Source organism: Crotalus tigris, unplaced genomic scaffold (assembly GCF_016545835.1).
Source record: "Crotalus tigris isolate CLP2741 ecotype Arizona unplaced genomic scaffold, ASM1654583v1 scf7180000018163.1057043, whole genome shotgun sequence".
Classification (NCBI taxonomy): domain Eukaryota; kingdom Metazoa; phylum Chordata; class Lepidosauria; order Squamata; family Viperidae; genus Crotalus; species Crotalus tigris.
In genome coordinates this window covers 163192-188069 of record NW_024096856.1, presented here as the reverse complement: position 1 = coordinate 188069, position 24878 = coordinate 163192, and the positions used below count along the sequence as shown (strand labels likewise).

Sequence of the window (24878 nt, the reverse complement as noted above, 5' to 3'; positions counted from 1 at the left end):
ACAATGATTTCTATAGATGCATTATTCTCAAGCACAGTATATGTGAAATGAGAGTTGCTTCTTATTCTGGTATCACTGATATTTTCCATACATTTCCAGGCCAACAGATGACAGCAACCAGCCACCTGGTAGGGGAGTATTATCCATGCATGGGCTTACTTATGGAGTAATCAGAGTGGATTCTGAAGAAAAACTTTCTGTTCTAACAGTGCAAGATGTTGGTTTGGTAATGCCTGGAGGTAAGGCTTCTATAGCTTACTGTTTTTTCTCTTAATGCATGCTGGATGGGGGAATTTGGGGAATTAAAATCCAAACAACTTAAATTTGCCAAGATTGCACTGCCTTAAAGTTGTATTCGTAGAGACATTATTTCCTCAAAGCTAGTATTCATTTTTCAATATATTTCACAGATTAGCTTATCGCATCCTTGTCAATTAAAATTACTCTTCCTCCATTAAACATGTACATAAATGTAATGACCTCCTAGGTGCATTTTAGAGCCTTACCCTAGGAAAGCAAATAATTTTTTCATAAATCACATATAGATTCATTACATAAGTTTGTCAGATTGAGATTCTATGTCTCGTTCCCATTGGAAAAAAGCCAGTTACAAAAGCATTCTGTTCTGTTTCCCTTCCAGCTTTGTCATGTTGGCGGCTTTCCCATGTCTAAACTTGTGTTGTTTGGGGTTAACTGTAGTTAGCAATCCATCAGGAGTCATATATGGTCACTTTCTTTTTTATGCCCAAGATTGGAAAGAGAAGTGTTATAAGGTATATTTAACAGGGTGGAAGAATAACCAGGAGTTTGGAAATAAGGGTGATTCTATAAGACTTCTTTCTTGATTATGCCATCTCTTCTTAAGAAAGGTTAAAGAATGTGTTTATTCTTCCCCAGAATTACTTATTCTTACAGGTTTAGCTGTCAGACATGAACTGCATTCATCATTTTATTTAATTCCTTAATATTAATTTTCCTGGGGGAATTAACTTTTTTATCTTCTGTATCTTCTCTGCAACGTATTTCTGCAACATCTCTGGCGGGATGGAGGTAATGCATCAATCCTGGTTCTTCTTGACCTCTCAGTGGCATTAATACCATCGATCATGGTATCCTTCTGGGCCCGCTTCAGGAACTGGGGGTGGGCAGCACTGTATTATGCTGGTTCTCCTCCTTACTCCAAGACCAATTCCAGCCAGTCTCAAGAGAGAGAGAGAGAGATCTAACCCACGACCCATACTATGTAGAGTGCCCTCAAGGCTCTTTTCTCTCTCTCTCCCTTTTAACATTTACATGAGGCTACTAGGTGAGGTGATCCATTGAGTTTGGGGTGATATATAAAGTCATCTGCTTACGGATGATGCTCTATCCCAGATCTTTTCTGAGTGCCATGGATGTCCTAACTCAGTATTTGAGGGCTATTGAGGACTGGATGAGGAGAAACGGTCTCTGACTCAATCCTAGCAAGACAGAGTGACTGTGAAGAACCTGAAAACAAGGTTCTTTGATCTCTGGTTCTGAATGCCATTGCACTGTCCCAAACAGACTTTGTGCACAGTCTGGGCATCTTCCTGGACTTGCAGCTCCTGCTTAAAGAGCTGGTGGCAGCTGTGACGAGGGCAGCCTTTGCACGTGTTCGAGTGATCTGCCGGTTGCACCCATACCTGGACTAGGAGGCCCTGGTCACAGTAACTCATGCCCTTGTGATCTCCAGGTTAAGCTGCTATAATAAGCTGCTTTGTAGGCTATTAGGCAACTTCAAGCTGTAGCAGAATGCAGTAGCATAGATAGTAAATGCACTCTTGCTTGAGCTGCACTGGTTATTGGTGTTTCCAGGGGCAATTCAAAGTACTATAAAGCCCAACGTGGCTTTTTAATAGAGATTCTATCCATCCAACTGTTTCAAATAGAATGGATATGATGCAATTTCCATCAGTCAAAGAATGTCAGCTGGTAGAGACCAGAAGCTTTTTCTACAGCTGTTCCTGCTGTATGAAACATCCTCCCTTTGGAAATTAGAATGGCTCAACCTTGTTAGCCTTTCATAAGACCTTAAAAACCTGGCTATGTTCCTGAGCCTAGAGGGCTGAATATGCCAAGGGCCCCATTTCCCGGCTATATTGCTAAATATCTTGCTCCTGTGTATATTTAATTTGGATGTTTTTAGTGTTTTTAATAGGGCGGAGAGTGGCCTAGCGGTTAAGATGCTGGGCTTGTCAACTAAATGGTTGGCAGTTCAAGACCCAAGTACCAAGACCCAACCCAGCAGTTTCAAAGCATGCAAAGTCAAGTCAACAAATAGGAGAACAGAGGCAGCAGCTGAGAAACTGGGAGAAAGTGAAGTGTTTTCCTTCCCTCAGACTGGCCTGAGGGAAAAGTTTTCCAAGCATTTCTCACAGAGAGAGAAAAGGTTTAGAAAAAAAAAAAGGGGGGGGGGGAATCAAGAAGCCCATTTTTTTTAAGAAATAAAAGTTTTCCTCCCAATCACTGAAGAGATACAAACACCCAATCAATTATCCAGGTTTCTAGTGCTTTGTGCCTATGAATCTAGATTAATTGAATGATTGATGGTTTAAAAACAAAACAACCCATGATACTGTTAAATCAACATATACTGTCATATGTTGAATTCAACATTGTTAGATTTATCCTGCCTTTCTTTTGGCAGTCAAGGCAGCATACATACTTACTGCTTGCCCCCTATTTTGTCCACAATAACAACCCTTTGAATTGGTTGCATTGTCTATGTCTATTATGCAACAATTGGACAAATGCTATTCTTTTTCCCCAATAGCCATAATGTGTGCCGTAAAGCCAGATGGAGTTCCTCAACTCTGCCGAACAGATGAAGTTGGTGAACTCTGTGTATGTGCTATTGCAACAGGTACATCTTACTATGGACTCTCTGGAATGACCAAAAATACATTTGAGGTGAGCTGGAGGTGGACATAAAATGTTAACTTCATTTTAAAAAAAACATGTTTGGATTCACATTCATAGCAACGGTCCATTTGTGAAGGTGCATTTCTATTAAGTTGGATCCAGTCATTCCCAATCTAGACTTCTGCTCTAGAATTCCTCAGTGACTTGATATGTGGGGTTTGGCATTCTGCAGCTCTAGAAGGCTCTAGAATACACTAGGAGAATTTTCTTTGATTCTGACTGGTAGAAGATTTCCAGTTGAAGGTTTTCTCAAAATAATGTTTTACTTACTTGTGTATGTATGTGTAAATTGTGTGTATTTGTATATTCACCCACATATTATAAATGAAATTGAAAAAGAGTAAGCAGCAAAGGAAATTATAAACCAACTTTGCATGTATGAATTCAAATTCTACATTGCACACGCTGCAAATAGATTTGAGTCAGGGTCTATATTTTCTTAGCCCCTTTCCCAATTCTTGCATTCTATATTTTTCCATTGCTTTTAAACATTTTGACCATTTTCCTTTTGGCTATTGCCGTCTCTACTCATATTTTATCCCCCTCTTTCTGGATTAGGCATGACAGTACCATTCAAAGTACTGGGCTGAAATTTGAGGTTTCATGCAAATATTATTTTCTACCAATAAATAAATACTGATGGAAGCACAGCACTGCAGTATTTAAATTATATAATTTTAGGGATATAGTAGTGAATGGCTGGGTTTCCAAATCTCATTGAGCATTTTTATGGTTTGATTATGCTTTAGTGTGCAGTATAAACCAATGCTTTGTTATTTATAAATTGTTGTTCAGGGCATATTGTGTTGTGTTGTACCTATTAAGTTATAACGTCAACACATGCTGAAGCAACCCATTGCTTAGTGCAATACAATGGATGTACAAAAATAGTACTAGTGTTCCCACAGAGAAATAGAAGAGGCTTATGTTTCATGTGTAGTAATTTTAATATCTGTTTCTAGAAGGATCTAAATCACCTGAACCTTCCCACCTTCGCTTCTCCTGTCTTTCTCATAGGTGTTCCCTATGACTACTTTAGGTGCCCCCATAAGCGAATATCCCTTTATAAGAACCGGACTTCTTGGGTTCATTGGCCCTGGAGGACTTGTTTTTGTGGTTGGTAAAATGGATGGTCTGATGGTTGTCAGCGGGAGGAGACACAATGCAGATGACATTGTAGCTACAGCTTTGGCAGTGGAACCCATGAAGTTTGTCTACAGGGGAAGGTAGGCTTCTACTTCTTCCTATCAGGATTCTTTTGTTTTAAGCAGGATATTGAAAGAATGCTTCCCTTGCTCAGAGAAACCTTAGATAAGGTTAGCCAACATGCATTAATTTCTACTAAAAGGCCTTTATTTAATGTCATGTTCAGAAAAAAAAATCCAAGGTATAAGCCATTGTACTAATTGATTTTTTAGTTTATTATTTATCATAGCAAAAATAAATTGCGTGCATTTTGGATTATATTGTTTGAAATATGTTTTTCATCGTTTCTTTAAAGGAGCACAGTGGCTTACATGGTTAGGATGGAGGTTAGCAAGCCAATGGTTGAGACCAGCTACTCATTTGAATCCAGAAGCAATGGGTTGTTTAAAGTGCAATAGGTTAAAATGGCAGGCCAACAGCAACACAGCTGATTTGCATTTTTGCAAAGATCCCTTTTTCTTCTTTATCTCTAGTCTTTCTTTTGAATTGTAAGTGAATTTCCCACTTGGGAGCATCTATCCTAGTAGGTTCTCCTCTGGCTTTTGTTAGCCTTTCATAAAGGAGCCGTGATGATACAGTGGTTAGTGGTCTCTATTAAATCTGGATGGCAGTTCTATCATCCCCCTAAAGCTCTTCTTTTCTTGCCTTTCTTTCACTCTTTTCCCATTCTAGCCTATCTTTCCTTTCTGGTTTCCTCCAAAACCGTTCCTCTTTTAATTAAAGCCTTTCCTCTTGCTGTTGCTTTAACATCTCTGGGATTATATTAGCTCAAGTAAACCTGTTTCTGGCTGGTCTACTTTTGGCTTTAATTTTCACTGACCTCTCTACCAAAGTAGTAATCTCTTGTAAAAGGATATCTTTCCCTTTTCCATGTTTGTTGTAGGCACTGGTAAGAAGTCTGGTTTCTGCAGGCAGAAGCTGGCTAATTCCTGCTGCATCTGAGCTCTGATAGAGCTCAATTTCTCCCCTTTTGCAACTCCCTTCCAGCCAAAGCTTGTTTTTTTCCATAAAAGTTTAATGAACTTCTGAAGTTGAACTCCTCCACTTGTATAGTTTCCCTCTTGTTGAATACCCCACCTTTGCCACCACTTTGTCATGGATTATAGTCAGAGGGCTCCAAAATATGCAAGAGCCAATACAGTAGCATAAGTCCCTAGATAATATACACGTAAGCATTCACAGGCTAGTATTCACTGCCCACCACTTCTCACATTCTTTCCCACTACTATTACATTTTGTATTACTTTCCTTCAACTATTACTTGTAAGTTTTACTACCGTAAAATGTTATCTCTTTCTAGCTTCTTTAGGCTTCTTTCTAGCTTCTTTAGGCTACGTTACTTCTCCATATGAAATTCCATCCACCCTCTCCCACACCCAAACAACAATAAGCCCAGCTCTCTCTCAGCACAGCTTTTATAGTGAATGCTGGCTGGGAGTAGGCTTAAAGGGGCAGGTGTGAGTCATTTGCTAGGCAGCCTGTCCTCTCACAAAATGGCATCCAAGCAGTAAGTTACAGTTAATACCTAAGACCCATAAGATGAGTGCATTATTTTTGTGACTGTTGCCCTTAGCAGCTATTATTGCATTTTCTACTTATTGTTTGTAGTTTTAACATTGTTTGCTTCCCATTGTGGCTAGAGTTGCAACATGGATAGCCATATAAGTTGTCTAAAATAACATTCAAGGCTGCTTAAAGACAAATTAAGGCAATGTAAATGAAACAACCCATGGTAAACTATTTAGAGAAAAAATAGATGAAAATCAATTGGAAATAGAACAAATATAAACATCTCGGAAAGAGACTTTAATCTGGCATCAAAATGGATATCCGGCAAACCTCTTTAGGAAACTCTTAGCAGGAATGCTACAAATGGAAACAACTTCACATATTTCCATTTCTCTAAATAAAAACATGGGCAGGAATGACTTTGTTATGCTTGTTTTCTTTGCCTCTGTTAGTAAATATTATTCTGAACATACATAAAGTAAAATATTGTTTGCAATGATGGTGCATTACTCTATGGAGAGCCAACATGAGCTTGCTTTTATAATAGCTATTCTAGTTAGTGCTCTATTTTAAACTTCTGTAGGTGTTCAGTGCAGCTGTCTTCTAGAGGAAATAAAGAACTTGGGCTCTAATCTTCTCTGTTGCATAACTAATGAGAACTGAGTCATACAAAGTCATGAAAGGGAGTTGCTCTGCTCTTAGTCTTTTTATCCAATTACAAATGTCTTGGTTTGCACATCCCACAGGATAGCAGTGTTTTCAGTGAGTGTCCTTCATGATGAACGAATAGTAATTGTGGCTGAACAGAGGCCGGATTCTACAGAAGAAGACAGCTTTCAGTGGATGAGCAGAGTCCTGCAGGTACAGTTGCTAAACCTATAATCAGCAGGATCAAATGGAAAGACATGATGTGCCAAGGTAGCTTCCTGTTACGTAAAAGCATAAGCATTCATTGCATTTTCCAACAGAAGCAAAACGTATCTAGGTGAAAGAGTAATTCTTATTCCTGTGCAGATGATCTTGGTTAAACTCTTCTGGAATCTTTCTTCTAATTTTGGATTAAACCATGAAAATCCATTTTTCCCCCTTTCCTATGCTTTCATAACAGATGATTGCTGTGTCTTTGATAATAGCTATAGCAATGTTGGTATGTAGACCCTCTTAAGAAGAACAGAGTGGGGAAAACAAATCTTATAATAAAGAGAAGGAACTATATAACAGACAACTCATCCTCAAGTGCTTACTTATTAGCTGTTTATTGATTCTGTAATGGCATTGCCTTATGAGTATTGCATTCCTTCCAGTCGGCAGCTTTATAGTTAGTGTGTTGGGCTCTCTTGAACTGTGCTTGTGACTGAAAGTATGATATCCATTTATGAAGAAGCAGAAGTTGCTGGATGCTCATTGTTCTGCAAAACAAAGGCAAGGCATCTATAGTTGTACATGAGCTTCCGTAGGCCATAATATATCTCTTCCTCTTTGGGGGAATATTTTCTTTTACATCCATTTAAATGCCAGAGGAAACACAAGGAACAAAAAATTTTTTAGAGCATTCAAGCAAGGTCTTATAAATACAATACAGTAGAACAACTCAGCACTCCAAATTCCTTTGTAGATTGCACTGTCTGTAAAGGTATCAATGTGAGGATCTTGCAAGTTAACATCATCAGGGGAATTCTTGAGGAAGGGAGAAACTTAAAGTTGGAGAAACCAGGAAAGAATGAGGTAGTTTACAATATTTTGGTTATATGCCACATTGGCATGTAATAATAATACAGGATTCTACCAAGGCTGCTCAAAGAAGGATGCAAGTAGGGATGTAACAGAATTAACCATAGATGTTCTGAAAGGCAGTTCAAGCAAGAACATCGGGAGAGGATAAAAAGCAAATTTTGTTAAGCAAGAAAGAGATAAGAACAATTTCCTTTTGGGGGTGCGATGGCTCAGCAGTTAATGATAATGAGCTTGTCAGCTGGAAAAAACTGACAGGCTTGGTTTGAGACCCAAGCACTACCAGATGGGATGAGCTCCCATTACTTGCCCCGCCTCCTACCAACATAGCAGTTTGAAGATATGCAAATGCAAATAGATTAATAGGTACCACTTTGGTGGGAAAACAATAGTGTTCTGTGTGTCTTTGGTATATAGCTATGCTGGCCACATGTCTACTGGCTCATTCAGCTAGGAAATGAAAATGAGGATTACCACCTAGAGTCATACATGAGTGGACAGGGAAAACCCTTTATAATATTTATTTTTGTGCATGTTTTATTCCCTTTTGTTCATAAACCCAGTCCCTTTCATTCCCATTAGCAATTTGAGTAGATGGGACTAGGGGAATACAGTTCAGCATTTTGCATTCCCTTAATGGCCCTCAAGTGTTAGAACCTGATATCCTTCATCAGCTTTGGGGTGAAGTACCTGACTTTTTCACTGTCCAGTTTATATTGCTTTAAATAACTGTTAGGGTGAAGCAATCTCTGCTCCCTCCTCTTGTTCTGGCAATGTTTTAGAGAGGGGAAAAAAGAATCTTTTTTTCTCTCAATGGTCGCATTTCCGCAGTTGTGCTGTGTTGAGAGAAGCCTGGTGGGTAAAGCCAAAACATAAAAAACCACAGTGGATGACAGCTTCCATTCTTTCCTTCAATATTTCTTCTTTCTGGTCCAGCAAGAGAGAAGAGAAAGAGGAGAAATGAACAGCTTTTGGTAGTGATACAAAAACTAGCCTTTTTTACAGCGAATTTTTCATTGTGAAAAGCCTTGTGAAGGCTGCAAATTGTCCACTCCTGTTTTATGTAGCCTATTTTTCTAGGGTATCAGTGAGGACCAATATTTTTGAGACCTCTGATTGATAATAACCTTAACCAGGATATAGTTTTACCAGTATGAATTTAGCATATGTTAAAATCAAATTGCTCTGGGTAAGAAAGGAACATAATGTTGTTCTTTCTTTTGCTTCCTTAGATACTCAAAATCTAAGATTTTAAGAACAATTTCTAATGCTTTCTTCTCTTGAATCCTTATAGCCATAGATAAAATTAGTCTTGATTTGTAATGTACAGCAAATCTACATAGCAAACAAGGAAAATATGGGGTTTTAAATTTGTATCCTGTCTATCATTTTTACAAATAACTCAAGGCAGCAAACATATCCAACATACCTTCCTTCTCCTATTTTCTCCACAACAACAACCCTGTGAGTAGGTTAGGCTGAGAGAGAATGATTGGCCCAAAGTCATCCAGCCAGCTTTCATGACTAAGGTGGGAGTTGAATTCATGATGTCTTGCTTTCTAGCCTGGTGTCCTAACTGCTAAGCCAAACTGGCTCTTGTTTGGTTTTAAGTTTTAATGCATTTTCTTTTTGTGAAAACAAACCTAAGCTGAAGTTAGTCAAGAATTATATAACTTCTTGATGATTTAAAGTCACTTTTACTGATTTAACTTTCTATTTCTACCTTTACATTTCAATTAGGTGATATTATAGTTCACATACTACCGTATATGCCGGCGTATAAGACGACTTCCAGAAGCGCTAAACTCGGCGCCAAAGACGGGGGTCGTCTTATATGCCAAGTCGTCTTATACGCCGGAAATACTGGTAGTTTCCGGCGTATAAAACGACGTTCTAGAAATGCAGCTCGGCGACAAAGACGGGGGTCGTCTTATACGCCGGGTCGCCTAATACACCGGCATATATGGTATACATAACTACAACTTAGCCTTCTAACTTGTAGCAACATTGGGCATGTGAACACAACCTGGGGAATTAGTTTTTCTGTTGCATGAAGTTGAAGCAATCACAAACTATGGCTAAGTAAATTATAGATACATAATTGTGCAAAGATAGTCCATATCTAGTAGAGAGTTCAAAGTTCCTTTCTGTAGGATAGGGCTCATCAGATATCTGCATGCTTGTGAGCAGATCAACTCAATCCTTTTCCCACTCTTATAGTAATTTCCTTGATTTTATATGTATTTTTTTAGGCTATAGACAGTATTCATCAAGTAGGAGTTTACTGCCTAGCCTTGGTACCAGCAAACACACTCCCAAAGACTCCTCTGGGTGGAATCCACTTATCAGAAACAAAACAGCTCTTCCTTGAAGGAGCATTGCATCCCTGTAATGTACTGATGTGTCCACACACCTGTGTAACAAACCTGCCTAAACCAAGACAGAAACAACCAGGTATGTCTAATGTTTGTGTCTTGGGTTGAAATACCCTGATAAGTCACTTGATAGTGAGACGTCCCATATATAAATTTCATAAAAATAAGAGTAGCTAGTTTTTCTCCTAATTCAAGACCTGTTTGATTGGATGTTGATTGGTTAGTTTTTGACTGGAATTGGAATGTATTTGTTTTATTCGTTTAATTATATACCATCCTTCTGTTTGGAAAAGGACCCTCAGGCAGTTTACAACAAATAGAAAGAAATTAAAACAAAATCAAATAATTTTACCAAGAAATGTATGGCAAAAGTAAGACATTCTTAAAGGCAGGGCATTATTGCAATCTGAAAAACCAGGATTCTGTGGTTTGGATGTGATGCAGAAGGAAGCCCAGAGTAGGGAGAACTTCAGAAGAGCCTCTCCTGCAGATTTTAAAATCCACACATATTGGTAAATAGAGAAGCAATTCCTCAGATAGTTAAGACCTAAACTGTAATAACATCAGTATTCTAAATTGTACCTGGAAAGCAACTAGAGATCTTTTAGTATGATTCCTATAACTTGCACCACTGTCATAGACAAGATTATGTGCTCTATCACAAAGAAAAATACTCTTAGCACTTCTGACTGTTGGTCCTTTCCTATGAATCTGCTATAGTTTTTGTTTGCATTGCAGAAAGGCTTAGGTTGGGGATGAGAATTCTTTTGACTCCGTTCTACTGAGGAAATCTGCAAAAGCCTATTTTATTGGTTATCTCAAATTGTCTGGGTTCAGCTAATCTCTCTTACTCCTCAAATGTAGATGAGATTACCAAATGTAATCTGGTACATGCATCCCTGTAATCTGCTGTCTCATTTCTTCTCATGAGTTTTTTTTTTTTAAAGCCAGTTTTAGGAAATCAGAGCTTCAAGATCTGAGCTGCAGGAATTTGACAGCAAAAACAATCCAGTAATTTCATTTTGCTGGGAGCAGCTCTTACTATTTGCAGCCACAAGGGCAGGTATAGCATAGGATTTCGTTTGAGATAGTTTCACTCTAGATGAGGAAGCACAGTAATATGAATTTTGCACTGGAAAGGAAGTTCTTAATTCTTCTTTCACCATCTTCCTGATGTACTGTAGAAATTGGTCCTGCCTCTGTGATGGTGGGGAATCTGGTCTCTGGAAAAAGGATTGCACAGGCAAGCGGCAGAGATTTGGGACAAATAGAAGATAATGATCAAGCTAGAAAGGTAAAGCCCTAAATCTTCCATAGGTATAGTGGATAACAAGCAGAGAAGAGCATACTTACCTCAATTTTCCTTCCATTCAGTACTGAGAATATGAGAGCATTCAGACCAAACATTTATATCAAGGGATGTATTTTCTATTGCTAATATATAACATCAAAACCATATATAACCTATGTCAAATCACAGTTACAGATCTGATGCAAATATGCTATTTTTGTCTTATATAATTCTGGATGAATATGTATACATGTTTCTACTTAGTACACATTATGTATAGTTGTCTTTTAAAACTGACAGTTATAAATATTTAATACAAAATGGATATTAGGGGTGCAATGGCTCAGTGATTTAAAGATGCTGAGTTTGTCAGCTGGAAAACTAACTGCCCAGATTTGAGACCCAAACATCACGCCACAGGGGCAGCTCTTGCAAACCTAGCTGTTCGAAAGCATGTAGGTGTCAGTAGATTAATAGGTACCAGTTCGGTGGGAAGGTAATAACCTTCCATGCGCCTCAGCATATATTCATGCTGGCCACGTGACCATGGAAATGTCTTTGGACAACGCTGGCTCCCTTGGCTAAGAAATGAAGATGAGCACATGACTAGAGTCGGACATGACTGGATAAGGGAAACCTTTACCTTTAATTGGATGTTGTTCCTGATCACATCAGTGCATACATACAGTTCTAAGTGGCTGTCAATTTCAGTCTATTTAGAAGGAGAGTGAATTAATTGAATTCTGTGTTGATTAATTGAAAAAAAAGTTCAGTTGATTGTATGATACTGATTTTTAATTTGTATTTTCAGATTTTTACTCTCAACATCCTTAAATTTCTTTTCTTCATAGTAATAAGATCTATGAATCTGTCAAACTGGTAGGAGTTTGCAGTTCAGAGAAGAGAGAGCTTTTTCTAGACCTAAAAGATGTTTAAAGAAGCAATTGTGTTTCTTACTTTTCTTTCTTTCTTAATGTTTATCTTGTTTTCCCCACCAGTTCTTATTCCTCTCAGAAGTCCTACAGTGGAGGGCACAGACAACTCCTGACCATGTACTTTATACACTACTAAACTGTAGGGTAAGGATATCTTTTGGCTTTCTTTCTTATCTGTAAATTTTTAAAACACCCAGAGCCACTGGGAATTGGGCAGCGTGCAAATTAAATAAGTAATAATCATAAATCAACTTGCAACTCAGAACTATTAAATATGAAACTTAAGTTTGAAATAATAAAGTAATATCCTACAATGAACCAATCCTTTCAGAGAACCCTAAAGGCTTTCAGATAGGTACAAGCCCTGGTGGTGCAGTGGTTAGAATGCAGTATTGCAGCTGACTCTGCCCACAGCCTGGAGTTCAATCCTGAAGGGCTCAAGGTTGACTTAGCCTTCCATCCTTCTGAGGTCGGTAAAATGAGGTCCCAGAGTGTTGGGGACAATAAGCAAAACAGTGTAAACCGCTCAGAGAGTGCTGTAAAACACTATTGCTATAGGGTTGCTGGAATGTCCCACAAACTACTAGATGTTATAGGATGTTTTAATTATTGCTGGATTTGCCATTTTGTTCTATTCTAGCTTGGTTTTTGTGCCATGCCTGTTTTATTATGTTGTTTTTTTATTGTACTTTGGGTCCCATGAACTGCCTAGAATTGCTCTGGAGTAGGTGGCATCAAATTGAATTAAACTAACAAATAATAGTCTAGAATATGAACTTGTAGAAACTGTATCCATAAATGGTATAACTTGGGAGGCAATCTGATATAATTTCTCTCTATGACATCAATTTTTTACTTTTGAAAAATATCAAGCTTTTCGGATTTTGTTAAGGCTTGCTTCAAACCACTTTACCATTTGAAAACAGTGATTACTAATAGCTAACACTCAGTTCCTGACATATTCTTTCTAAATTTCACTTTGAGTTATTTTGAAGTAATTCTTGAGCAGTGACAATAATCTAAAAAAAAAAATCATAGTTCACTTTGTAATTAATCAGGGAAAATGCTTTAAAGTCTACCTTTCAACTGGCCTAATCAAGATATAGATTTTGCTTTCTTTGTTTTTTTTTTCAGCTTAAAATGAAATGAATGTGTGACATTTATATCATTAATCTAGTTTTAGAGGCTAAGGTCAATAATTCAGTTAATGAATAGAAAGCTTCATATTTAAATTTTTCTTCTCTGTCTTTACATTTCTTTTTCTTAATGAAGGGGACAATTGCAAACTCTCTCACCTGTGTCCAGCTACATAAACGAGCTGAAAAGATAGCAGTAATGTTGATGGAAAGGGGTCATTTGCAAGATGGTGATCATGTTGCTTTAGTCTACCCACCAGGTAAATCGTGCAAGAATACTTTAGTTGCAATACTTGTATATATGGCTTTTATTGTTTTATCTATATATAAAATACAAAGAGAAATAGAAATGGGAAATTAGGAGAAGAAGAAAAAAAGGGGGAAAGAAAATATAAGGTACAAGAGGGAAAAAAGCATTGACTTCTGACTTCCAACTTCTGACTTTAGTTGCAATTTTCAAACAATGTTGTTTTACTGTATATATAAAATCTGTGACTGATACATCGATAATGTTGGTTGGTTGGTTGGTTGTAAGACTACACATATTTTTGCTTCAAGCGAATGTCTTACAGGTTGCTATATACAGTGAATTTATAGGATTATTCTCCAAAATTTCTTTCATCACTGTTTTTTTTTCCAGTATATGGGCTGTTAGACCAGTACTTCTTATAGCTTTCAATGGAATTTGGGGGTGTCTAACATGTTTGTTTCCTTTTGTCCTTATTGATTTCAACCAAAAGTGGTTCAGTGTGCATCTAGAGCAGTGTTTCTCAACTTTGGCAATTTAGCACACACGGGCTTTAATTCTCAGAATTCTCCAACTAGCAAAGCTTCCCCCATGCTAGCTGGGAAATTCTGGGATTTGAAGTCCATGCATGTTAAAGTTGCCAAAGTTGAGAAATATTGGCCTAGAACCTCAGCCTTGAATATGTAGTTGCTAAATGCTCCAACTTCTAGAATAGAATTGCTGTGGAACAATGAAGAAAGAATCCCTTTATCTAACAAGCATGAGTGAAATAGAATTTTATGTAGAGGTTTATTCAGTGAGTAAGCTGGATAAGCAAATTCTACCTCCACCAGCTAAATAAAATTCACAATTGTATGATAAATCTGCTCATCTAAAACCAAATGAATTCAAATCATTTCAATAGAAGTAAAACTGTATGTGTCTTTCTCTCTCTCTTTCCCTCTCCCTTTAACAACACAATCTTATACATGTTTGTTCAGATGTCAGCCCCGGTGGGCTCAGTGATCCTTACTCCTAGGTAAATGGGTATAAGATGGAAGTTCCATTTCAATGTAGGAATTCTAGTGGTTATATTCCCAACACATGTGAACAGCAGTAGCTTAGGGAAGTGATTTTTTTTTAGAAATCACTCTCATTTTGCTTTCTTTCACACTAATAATCATACCTGTTTTTGTCCCCTCCAGGCATAGATCTGATTGCTGCATTTTATGGATGTTTATATGCTGGCTGTGTGCCAATAACAGTTCGGCCTCCCCATCCACAAAACATTGCAACAACCTTACCCACGGTGAAGATGATTGTGGAGGTCAGTGGGCCATTAATAATAATTAACTTAGAACATGCATAGATTGCCTTTTTCATCCTGGAGTTGCATTTTTAGTCTCCAGAGGACACAAGGAATAGATGTGGTGGTGCAAGATGAAACAAGTGTTAAGAATTAAAACTTTTGAGCCCAGAGAGGAATTGTTTTAAGGGTTGGGAGATATAACAGGTATAGTGGCTTCATTCTACATCATCATAGTTCTTTTTGGCAGGGGGGGGGGAGAACCTGTATTGTCCTAACTTGAAAACAGTTGAAGTAGGGAGATGTTCTTTTTAAACTGAAGATATACTTTATAAAAAATGAAATATATTGTCTTGTAATGTGAAGCAAACAGCCAGTGGGAGGTAGTGGTTAAAGCAGTGGTGGCAAATCTATGGCACGCGTGCCAGAGATGGCACTCAGAGCCCTCTCTGTGAGCATGCGCACCATGCCCTCTTCAACCAGCTGCCTGCTAACTCAACGAGGTCCCACGTGGCCGGATGCATCCCAGCATGGCTGGTTTCCCTCCCCCTCTCCCATCCCTCCTGGCCTCATATGCTCTCCTTTTCCCGGGCACGACCCATTGCATCGCCTCTTCAGCTGTCAGCCAGCCATCCAGCTCAGAGATGGCTTCTCTGAACTGCTGGGGGCAGGCTGCGGAGCCCCAGAGTGCGCCGGTCGACAGGCTGTGGCTGCTGACGGACACTGTCGGCCCTCATGCGCTCGCTGGCCTCTGTGTGCGGGGGTTGATGGTGTCAGGCAGCAGCCTCCTCAGCATCTGCCTCACCTTGCCCTGCAACAATGGCACCCCCACCCTGTCTCGCCTTGCCTCGCCTCGCCCCTTAGGATGAGCCTCCTGCCCACCGCCCACCTGCCAGAGACCCCCTGGATCTCTCCCAACCCTGCCCGGCCCCCACAGGCATCCCTTCCCATGAGCAACATTGAGGTGACCACACCCACCTTGACCACACCCACCCAGTCTGCCATGACCACAGCCACGCCCATCCAGTGGGCCAGGCCCACCTGGCACTTGGCGATAAATAAGTGGGTTTTGGGTTGCAGTTTGGGCACTCGGTCTCTAAAAGGTTCACCATCACTGGGTTAAAGCATCTGGGTAGAAACTGGGAAATGGTGAGTTCTTGTCCCATCTTAGACCCAAAACCAGCTGCAGGATTTTGATCCAGCCACAGCCATAGGAAGGAGGCAGTGGCAAATCACTTCTAAAAACTTTGCCAAGATAATTGCAAGAACCTGTCTAGACAGACTCCAAAATTGGGATACGATTGAACAAACAAATGTGTAGAGATTTAAATCTCTTCTTTCTCTTTCTTTTCTGAAATTCCCAGGTGAGTCGCTCTGCTTGTTTAATGACAACACAATTAATATGTAAATTATTACGGTCCCGGGAGGCAGCAGCAGCAGTCGATGTCAGAACATGGCCACCTATATTAGACACAGGTATGTTGTTTATTCCTCTTTGTTCTGTTGTGAATTTTTGCATCTTTCACAATGTCTCAGGAATCATGTCTCTCTTTTTCTTCGTAGATGATTTGCCAAAGAAACGGCCTCCTCAGATCTTCAAACCTTCTAATCCTGACATGTTAGCTTATCTCGATTTCAGTGTATCTACAACTGGAATGTTAGCAGGGGTGAAGGTAAGAATTACTCACAATGGATAAGTTGACTAGATGACCTCCAAGGTCCCTTCCAACTTTATTATTATTAAGTCAGGATCTACATATGAATAAAACGTGTGGAGGAAGCACAAGAAAAAGTATTGTTCATTTTTACTTAACTGCTGCTTCCATAATTTATTATTTTATTTTGGGGGGGGGGAACTTGGTCCATTTTTCTGTAATTTGCACAGGAGGTTCAGTACCTACTTTTGTGACACTAGGATAAAGCCAAGACAGCAAGAGTTTTGAGTTTTTTCACATGGTAAAACGTTCTTTAAATGACACTAGTGGGAGAGTGTTACATTTTGTCTGTCAAGCATTTGGTCTTTTACTGACCCATGTCTGCCATCTGTAGTACTTTCTATTTTTACTCTACTCTTCAGAGTTCCACATAATTTCCAGCAGTTCTGGATTATAACCTAGAAATCAAAACCACAATGAGTCACTCTCTGGTTGTTTCTCGTTTGCCACATGGACTGGTTGTTCTTTGGAAACTTATTAATTTTAATAGTGTAGAAAAGATTCAGTGAGGGTTTATTTCGAGGAGATAAAAATGAGGGTATGGAAAGAAGAGATGGGAGATGATTATTTTTATTCTGTTACTAATTTAAGATCTAGCAATGCTTCAGAAGCAACCCTACAGAATGGCATAGTTTATCATTTTGATCACTGCCCTCTTTTCTTCTTCCAGATGTCTCATGCAGCCACTAGTGCCTTTTGTCGTTCTATTAAGCTGCAGTGTGAACTCTATCCTTCTAGAGAAGTTGCAATTTGTTTGGATCCCTACTGTGGACTGGGGTTTGTCCTTTGGTGCCTCTGTAGGTAGGTTTTCCTGATGGGAACTGTCAAGTATCTTTTGTGAAGTGGCAGGACATTACTGTTGGACTCTGTATGTGTATGGAGGGCAGGGATCAAATGTATCCTATCAGTTGACATATCAAAGCAAAGAGAATGGATTAAGGTTGTTAGATTTAAATTTGAAGACCAACCTATCAGTTCTAAAGGCAAAATATAAATGGAGTCACAGTGTCTTATTATATTTGAACAAATGGGCATTTGAGCTAGTTATAAAAAAATATTACTATATGGAACAGTCCTCTTCAGAGTTTAAGACAGCCATTCATTTTTTTTATTCTATTCCATGTTGCCACTAATCCCCACTGGAGTGCTTTTAATGAAATATCACATCCATACTTTTTTTTTTTCCAGCACAGTTCTTGACATTTCTCCAAACTGGCAAATCTCTCTCTCTATAGAAAATGCTGCTTTGGCTACAGAGACATTACATGAGTGTGGCATATACCAAATTGGGAAATAAAACGTGTAATTCGTTCTTAGCAAAAGGATATAAAGAGAGGGAGGGCAATAAGGTAATCATGTCAACTGAGAGGAAGTAAAACCAGGACCTTAAACCCATTTTCTCTTAGCGTGCAGGATTCATCTCCCCCACCCAGCTTTTCTAAATATTTTAAGCGATTTGAAGCTTAACACAAAATGTCCTTTTGCTTCCTGCCAAACTTGTTTATAGATATTGTTCCAAAGGTGCTTCCTGAAAAAGAGTTCAATTACCATTTCTGTTAAGAGATTTCCAACTTTTAAAATACAGAAGTAGGGATATGCAAACCATCCATGTCTGCCTCTTAAAGGCACTTTGTACAGATAGTCCTTGATTTACAAATATTTACAATATTTGCTTAGTGATTATTCAAAGTTACAACGGCACTGAAAAAGTGACTTATGACCATTTTTCACCCTTACAACCATTATAACATTCCCATGGTTTCCTGGGCCCAGTGTGCTTATCTTTTGCATCTTTATGATAAGCAAAGTCAATGAGGAAGCCAGATTCAGTTAACAACCAGGTTATTAACTTAACAACTGCAACAATTCACTTAATAATTGTGGCAAGAAAGGTCATAAAACAGGGCAAAATTCACTTAACAAATGTCTCGCTAGGCAACATAAATTTGGGGCTCAGTTGTGGTCGTAAGTTGAGGACCACCCTGTATCTTAGCATACATTTTAGAACTGAATCCTCAACTCTGCTGTATAGGCATTAGAACACATATAGAGTTGATACAACCCAATTTCAAGCATTACAGCTCTTTTGAACTTCTGATGAACCTCTTGATCATGTAAACACTCTTGAAATATATTTAAATTGTGCTTTTAAAAAGGGGTACCAGATTGGGGCAACATTGTTTTTATTCCAGTTTGGTATCATTGCCATTAATCACTGCTCCAGGAGTGTAAAAAGGGATTGGACCCTAGATAAGCAGGGTTTGCAATCTGAGCACAAGCAGCCAAATATATATCTCTATATAATATAATAATAAAATAAAACCATCTGTTTATCCCTGTTATAGATGTTATGAAGTTGTGCTGGCCTGCTCCATTGTGATGTCCCAGAATGCAACATTCTGAGACTTCCAAACTGCTAAGGAAAACCCCTTGGAGCATGGAGCCAGCCCATTGGTAAGTCGTGGCTGTATTGCATGGTTTTGCAAAGTTTTGTTTTTGTTTTTATTTTATGTCCCGAAGGGTATAAAATAATAATGAAAAGAAACCTTGCAAAGCAGAGCAATAAACCTCTATCAAAAATTCTCCAGATTCCTATCAATTGGCCACCCACTCCAGCAGGATTTCCTGGAGATCTTTGTCAAAGATTGATGCATTCTGGGCAGAACAACAATTGTCAGGCCAACGTGAGTTCATGGACATCAGTCTTTCTAAATCTTTTAGCTGTTTGTGCCAAATGCTTAGTGCTGGGCTTCATTGTGTTGTCATTTTTTTCCCTGCCATGTTTTTGGGTTTGGTAAAAAAAAAAAAAAAAAAATTAGCATTTCTAAATAGGTTTATTCTAACAGCTGTTCAGTTTGGTATTGATTGTGAAGTCTGGAACACCTAACATCTTTTTTTTTAATTTGTCCAAGTTTTATTTCTATTATGTGGAGCCTGAGCTATTATAACTTCCTGATATTCATGTTTATGTGTGTATTTGTGAATTGGCCGGATAGTCTTTAAACTAAAAAAATAAATTTTCTTCTGGATAAATAATTTTGCAAAACTAACTACAGGCATAAAACCTGCTTTTCATGCAGAAATTCTAGGGTCTTGGACCAGCATTTTTACTTTGATCTGGGAAGAATTCCTACAATGATGCTTCTGCTCAGTATTGAAAATACTGAATCTGTGGGATTCCCTGTCGGGTACTATTTCTAAGTTCTGCCTGAACTTTTCTTAATAAACCAGATTGATTAAGATCAAGTTACACATAAACTTGCCTTGACGGAAAATTGGTTCATACCTCGTACTGAATCTAGCATTGTTCAATTTTGTTTAGGTGGAATGTGTGAATCCAGATTATTATAGCATTCATGTTTAAATTCTACGGAAAGCATCAGTTTGTAACATGAGATGATTTGAAAGATGGATTTGTATTTTTTAAACACTGCACTTCTGCAAATATTACCAAAAGGAAGGATGTAGAAGAAATTAAAAAATAGTAATTCATGGAAGCAAAATAATAAAGTAATAAAACAAGATTAGAAATTCCCTTTAAAGTGGTATGTTTCAAATAGGATCTAGATAGTTTGTTTGTTGGGGCATGCCTTTAATTGAATTTCTGCAAAGATCAAGATAGTCTTTCAATAGCTTAAAAGGTGTATTTGAATTCTGTATAAAGAGGATATATAGAAATATCCCATTTAGATGGCAGCATTATCTTATTTGAACTTGAAAAGCTAACCAGAATCAGAAGCAATTAATAATTAAATTACAAACTATCTAGAAATTACAGAATTGTATATGATGATTTTCCAGAAAAAGGAAGTGACAAGAGATATCCAAGCCATTTCTCAGCGATCAAATATGGGATGTTTTGTATGCAAAGGACTTTCCTTACCATCCTTAGCATCCCTGTTAATCTGTTCATCATATCACAAGGTGAGCAATCTGGTCAGTTGAACCACTTGCTCAGTCAATCCATGTTTTCTTCCAAATTCCAGAAGCACAGAGAAGAAGAATCTTGTAGCTTCTAAAGACTATTTCCTCAAGGGAGTATTCTGGACAGCAGTAGTAATTAATCACAGGGAACTTGCCATCTTCATGCTACTATTGAAAAACTAACTAGCATAAGCAAAATAAAGTTTGGACTTCTGGGTCTCTCTTCACATAAACTGATTTAAAGCTAGCTCATTTTATTTGACTTTTTCCTCTGGAATATATATTTGTTGCTGCTGTTTTGATTTCTGTTTTAATTAAGATTTATGAGTTACGGGGAAACTGTAGCCCTCTGGTAGTTGCTGCACTTCTTTGGTATTCAATATTCCTGACCATTGGCTATTCTTGATGGAGCAATTGGAAACCAGTTGAGCAATGTCTGGAGGGCTTCAGATTGTCTATCTCTGAGCTAAAAGCTCCCAAGGAGAGCTGTCTCCTTCCAGAATTTTGAAAAATAATTTTTTTTTCAATTTGGCATCTTCTGGTCTCAAGACAGATTTCCCGTCATGGGATTAACCAATCTTGTATCTTTACAGCGTTTATTCAGGACACCAGTCTATTTTAATTCCTCCCTCAGAATTGGAAACTACACCTGCTCTATGGCTTCTGGCTGTGAGCCAGTACAAAGTAAGAGATACCTTTTGTTCCTACTCAGTTATGGAACTTTGCACCAAGGGCCTTGGTTCACAAACAGAATCTTTGAAGGTGAGGAATCCTAATTCTTTTTCTTTTTCCCTCTAGCTCAGTGGTTCTCAACCTGTGGGTCGGGACCCCATTTGGGGTCGAATGACCATTTCACGGGGGTCGCCAAACCACGCTGTCCGCCATTTTTTTCCCTTTTCGCTAGCTGTCCTACTCCCTCTTATTGATGGCCACACCCACTTGGGGGTCACCACAACATGGGGAACTGTATTATAGGGTCACGGTATTAGAAAAGTTGAGAACCACTGCTCTAGCTGATGTTGCCTGAGCTTCTTCTCCCCATTTGATATCTTTGTTTATATTGTTGATAAACAATTGTCTTTATGAATCAAGAACAACCCTTTCAGCTGGGCAAGTGGAATTCTACTTTCCACTTTGTGTGAATTTAATCAAAGTTAAATCATAGCTTAGTAAGTGAGCTCACCCACTTTCAATTTTCCACTGGACTCTTCTTTAGTTTTTGTTGCATATGAGAAGGTTTTTAAGCCAACCTGTGCCTTTCCTCCCATTTTTCTAACAAATGGGATTCAAAATGGTTAACAAGTTGCATTATAATTATAGCCCAGTCCTGTATCCATTCAAAACAGGTTCACAGTTTAAGAATTTAATTTGTGTGGCTTGTAGAAACTAAAAATAATAAACACTCTCTACTCTCCCTAATGCAGAATTATAGGTGGGCGAAACCTTAACAACTTTAAGATGTGTGAAATACAACTCCCAGAATTCCCCAGCAGCATGTTCTGTGAAGTGTCAGCTTCAATACATGGAATTCCACAGCCAGCATATTGCTTGGGGAATTCTGGGAGTTGAAGTCCACATATCTTAAAAGTGCCAAGGTTGAGAAATTTGGATTCACAATGGCAAAAATATCTATGATGTTTGTTATGATGATATTCCCACTTATTCCAAAATACATTTTTTTTAGTAACCCATTTCTGCTTCTGATGTCTTTGCTATATCATCTGCCAAATGTTAACACTACTCTTGGGATGACCTGAGTTTGTGCCTTGTTTCCAGGCAAGAGGACTGGACCTGTCAAGGGTGCGGACATGTGTGGTTGTGGCAGAAGAACGACCCCGAATAGCTCTGACACAATCTTTTTCAAAGCTTTTTAAAGATCTGGGTCTCCATCCCAGGGCTGTCAGCACATCCTTTGGCTGCAGAGTTAATTTGGCAATATGTTTGCAGGTAAGGCTCTCTCTCTCTCTCCTGTTGGCAAAAATTGTAAAAGCAGTCCTTCCTTAAGGGGAAGCAACCAGGTTTCATTTAAGATGGTTAGTTACTTTCTTAATTGGTGCAAGTATAAATAGACGTTCCTTTTTCATACTGCAAGCATACACCTTTTCTGGTTTTGTTAATTAGTTTTTCCATAATCCTTTTTATGTTACATTTATAACATATAAATGTAACATAAAAAGGTATGAAAGCAACACAGTAAATACCTGTATGAAAGTTCCTTAATTTGTAAGTTGTAAAACTCAACCCGAATCTTTATGCTCAGTATATCAAAATCTTTTTGTTCCTTGTGAGTAGAGTAAGGACTTAAATATATGTAGTGCATTAAAACCACTATAGTCTTACTCAGTTATTGTGGTTAGTGTTAGAAATGGATTAAATGTCAATATCTATTTGTCCCAAACTGATATCTGCCTGTCTGTCCCAGAGTTCCTGGCCATTATGGCCTTTGAAGTCCAACCTTACTGGAAGTTTATATTGTTCTGGAGAAAAAAAAAACAGAATTTAGTAAGAATATTAGCATTAGTATCATAAGTCCTTGCTTATAACCACAACTGGGATCAGAATCTTGGTCATTAAGCAAAGTGGTGTCCCATGACTGCTTCACTAAGTGGACAGAGTCCCAGGTAGGAGTTGAGGATGTCTCAGGGTAGGGTACTCCTCTTTGAGGAGTATTGATCATGGCCTAAGCTGCTCAACAGATCATGAACATTGGTGATGAACAATGTTGATTATTCCAGACTGATATGCATTCCAAATGCATACATTAGCCATTCTACATTCAGAAGGTTCTAAAGTGTGCTTACTCTGAAAGATTCCATTAGTTCCATGTGGAACTAATGTTTGAAGTAGTTGAGATAATTGAGGTGATTTTCCCAATTTCGTTTAATTTCATATTTCAGGAAAGTAAGCCTTCAGAAGTTGCTTTGGACCCAGCTTTAAAAACAGACAAATGTACACATTTCCTAAATAAATTTGTTTGCATCAGCTGCTCACAAGTAGATTACTGTCTTATGTGCAGAATTGAATGGCTATCCATGCAAAGTTTTCCTACCTACCAATCATTTTCAATTTTGATTTTAAAAACATTACATCCTTGCATATATTTACTGACTTGGATTCAAATGAAGTAAAATAAACTTATTTCTCATTGAAATCAACAAATTCAGTAAGATTGATTTACCTTATTAGTTTCAGTAGAATCAAAATACAGCTGATTATTATTCCGATCCAATCCATCACATTTCAGTCCTCAGTAAAATATATAATCTAAGAAAAGTTTTTATGATATACAATGTGGTGTATATTTGTACAGGGTGTGCCTTTCACAAAAGTCTATAGATTCTTGCCTGCTAAAAACTTCATTTTAAACTTGCTTCAATGCCAACTTGATTTTTATTTTAATAGTTCAGATAGAATTTACTTGTGATCGAAAGCATCAGATAATTTATCCGTGCAAAATTCTGAGGATGTTGCTATTTGCAGACATGCTTTGCTTTGGTACTTGAGGATTGTGGGATTTGTAACTCAGCATATTTGAAGAACATTTGGCTTCTGTTGACTTAAATTCTAGAACAACAGACAACATGATGTCTTCTAAGTGCATTTTTTCCACAAGGATCAGATCTCAAGTCTTAGAAGTTATTTCCTGATTTTAATAGTTCCTACTAGATCAGCTATCTTTCCTGCTGATCTACTGTGTTTCATGATACTTAGATCCAGGAACTTCCTGCAAAAAGATTTTTGTTGTATGCAAATCTTTGCATAGAGGGAATTCATGTATTTTCCTTCTTTGAAAATTATTCAATCGTGTCTATAGATAGCCCTCCACTTATGATCTCAATTGAGCCCAAAATTTTTGTTGCTAAGTGAGACATTTATTGTTTTGCCCCTTTTTACGACCTTCCTTGTCCCAGTTGTTAAGTGAATCATCACAGTTGTTAAGTTAGTAACATGGTTGTTAAGTGAATCTGGCTTCCCTATTAACTTTGCTTGTCAGAAGGTCAGAAAAGGTGATCACATGATCCTGAGACACTGCATTTGTCATAAATTTGACTCTGTTGCCAAGCATCTGAATTTTGATCACGTGACCCTGGGGAAGGTGCAACAGCCATGTGAAAAATTGTCCTAAGTCACTTTTTTCAGTGCATCTGTAAGTTTGAATGGGCACTAAATTGTTGTAAGGTTTTTTGTATATATTCTGTTCTTGAATAAACACTATAGGCTTGGGCTGTACCCATATTGATTTGGATAGCATAACTGCAGCAGGCAAAAAAGGCAAATTTATTGTGGAGAGATGATCTTGCCAGGTTCTGTTTTCCCCAAAAAGTCCAAAAGAAGTGGCTTAGGTAGATGCCTCCCTAATTTGCTGACATATGAGGATAAAAAGGAGAGGATACAACACAATCAGATTTGCAGGATTCTGTTACAACAGTCAGCCTCAATAAAAGTAGTCCCTATGGAGCTGATTTCATGCTCTAATAGTCTACCTTCACTTACAATGAAGCAGAAGATATGGGTGTACCATTTTTGCTCTTGGGAAGCAACATTTATAACTAAAATTTCTTACCAGATTTACACTTCAGT

The 24878-nt window shown here is 38.1% G+C and overlaps 1 protein-coding gene across 9 annotated transcripts in view; it reads left to right on the top strand.

Annotated features, from left to right (window-relative positions):
- DIP2C (disco interacting protein 2 homolog C) overlaps positions 1–24878 on the top strand; it is a 116510-nt gene that overhangs the window by 74991 nt on the left and 16641 nt on the right. For all 9 annotated transcript variants that reach the window (XR_005557313.1, XR_005557312.1, XR_005557314.1 and 6 more), the window contains 14 exons: positions 100–239; positions 2795–2931; positions 3961–4169; positions 6405–6519; positions 9642–9843; positions 10949–11058; positions 12054–12134; positions 13263–13386; positions 14558–14679; positions 16023–16134; positions 16222–16331; positions 17044–17174; positions 20891–21059; positions 22074–22244. Coding sequence is in view for 6 of the 9 variants with exons in the window: in XM_039348581.1 (XP_039204515.1) it covers positions 100–239; positions 2795–2931; positions 3961–4169; positions 6405–6519; positions 9642–9843; positions 10949–11058; positions 12054–12134; positions 13263–13386; positions 14558–14679; positions 16023–16134; positions 16222–16331; positions 17044–17174; positions 20891–21059; positions 22074–22244 (1933 nt within the window). In the remaining 3 variants the exon portion in view is untranslated. The remainder of the gene's footprint in view (positions 1–99; positions 240–2794; positions 2932–3960; positions 4170–6404; positions 6520–9641; positions 9844–10948; positions 11059–12053; positions 12135–13262; positions 13387–14557; positions 14680–16022; positions 16135–16221; positions 16332–17043; positions 17175–20890; positions 21060–22073; positions 22245–24878) is intronic.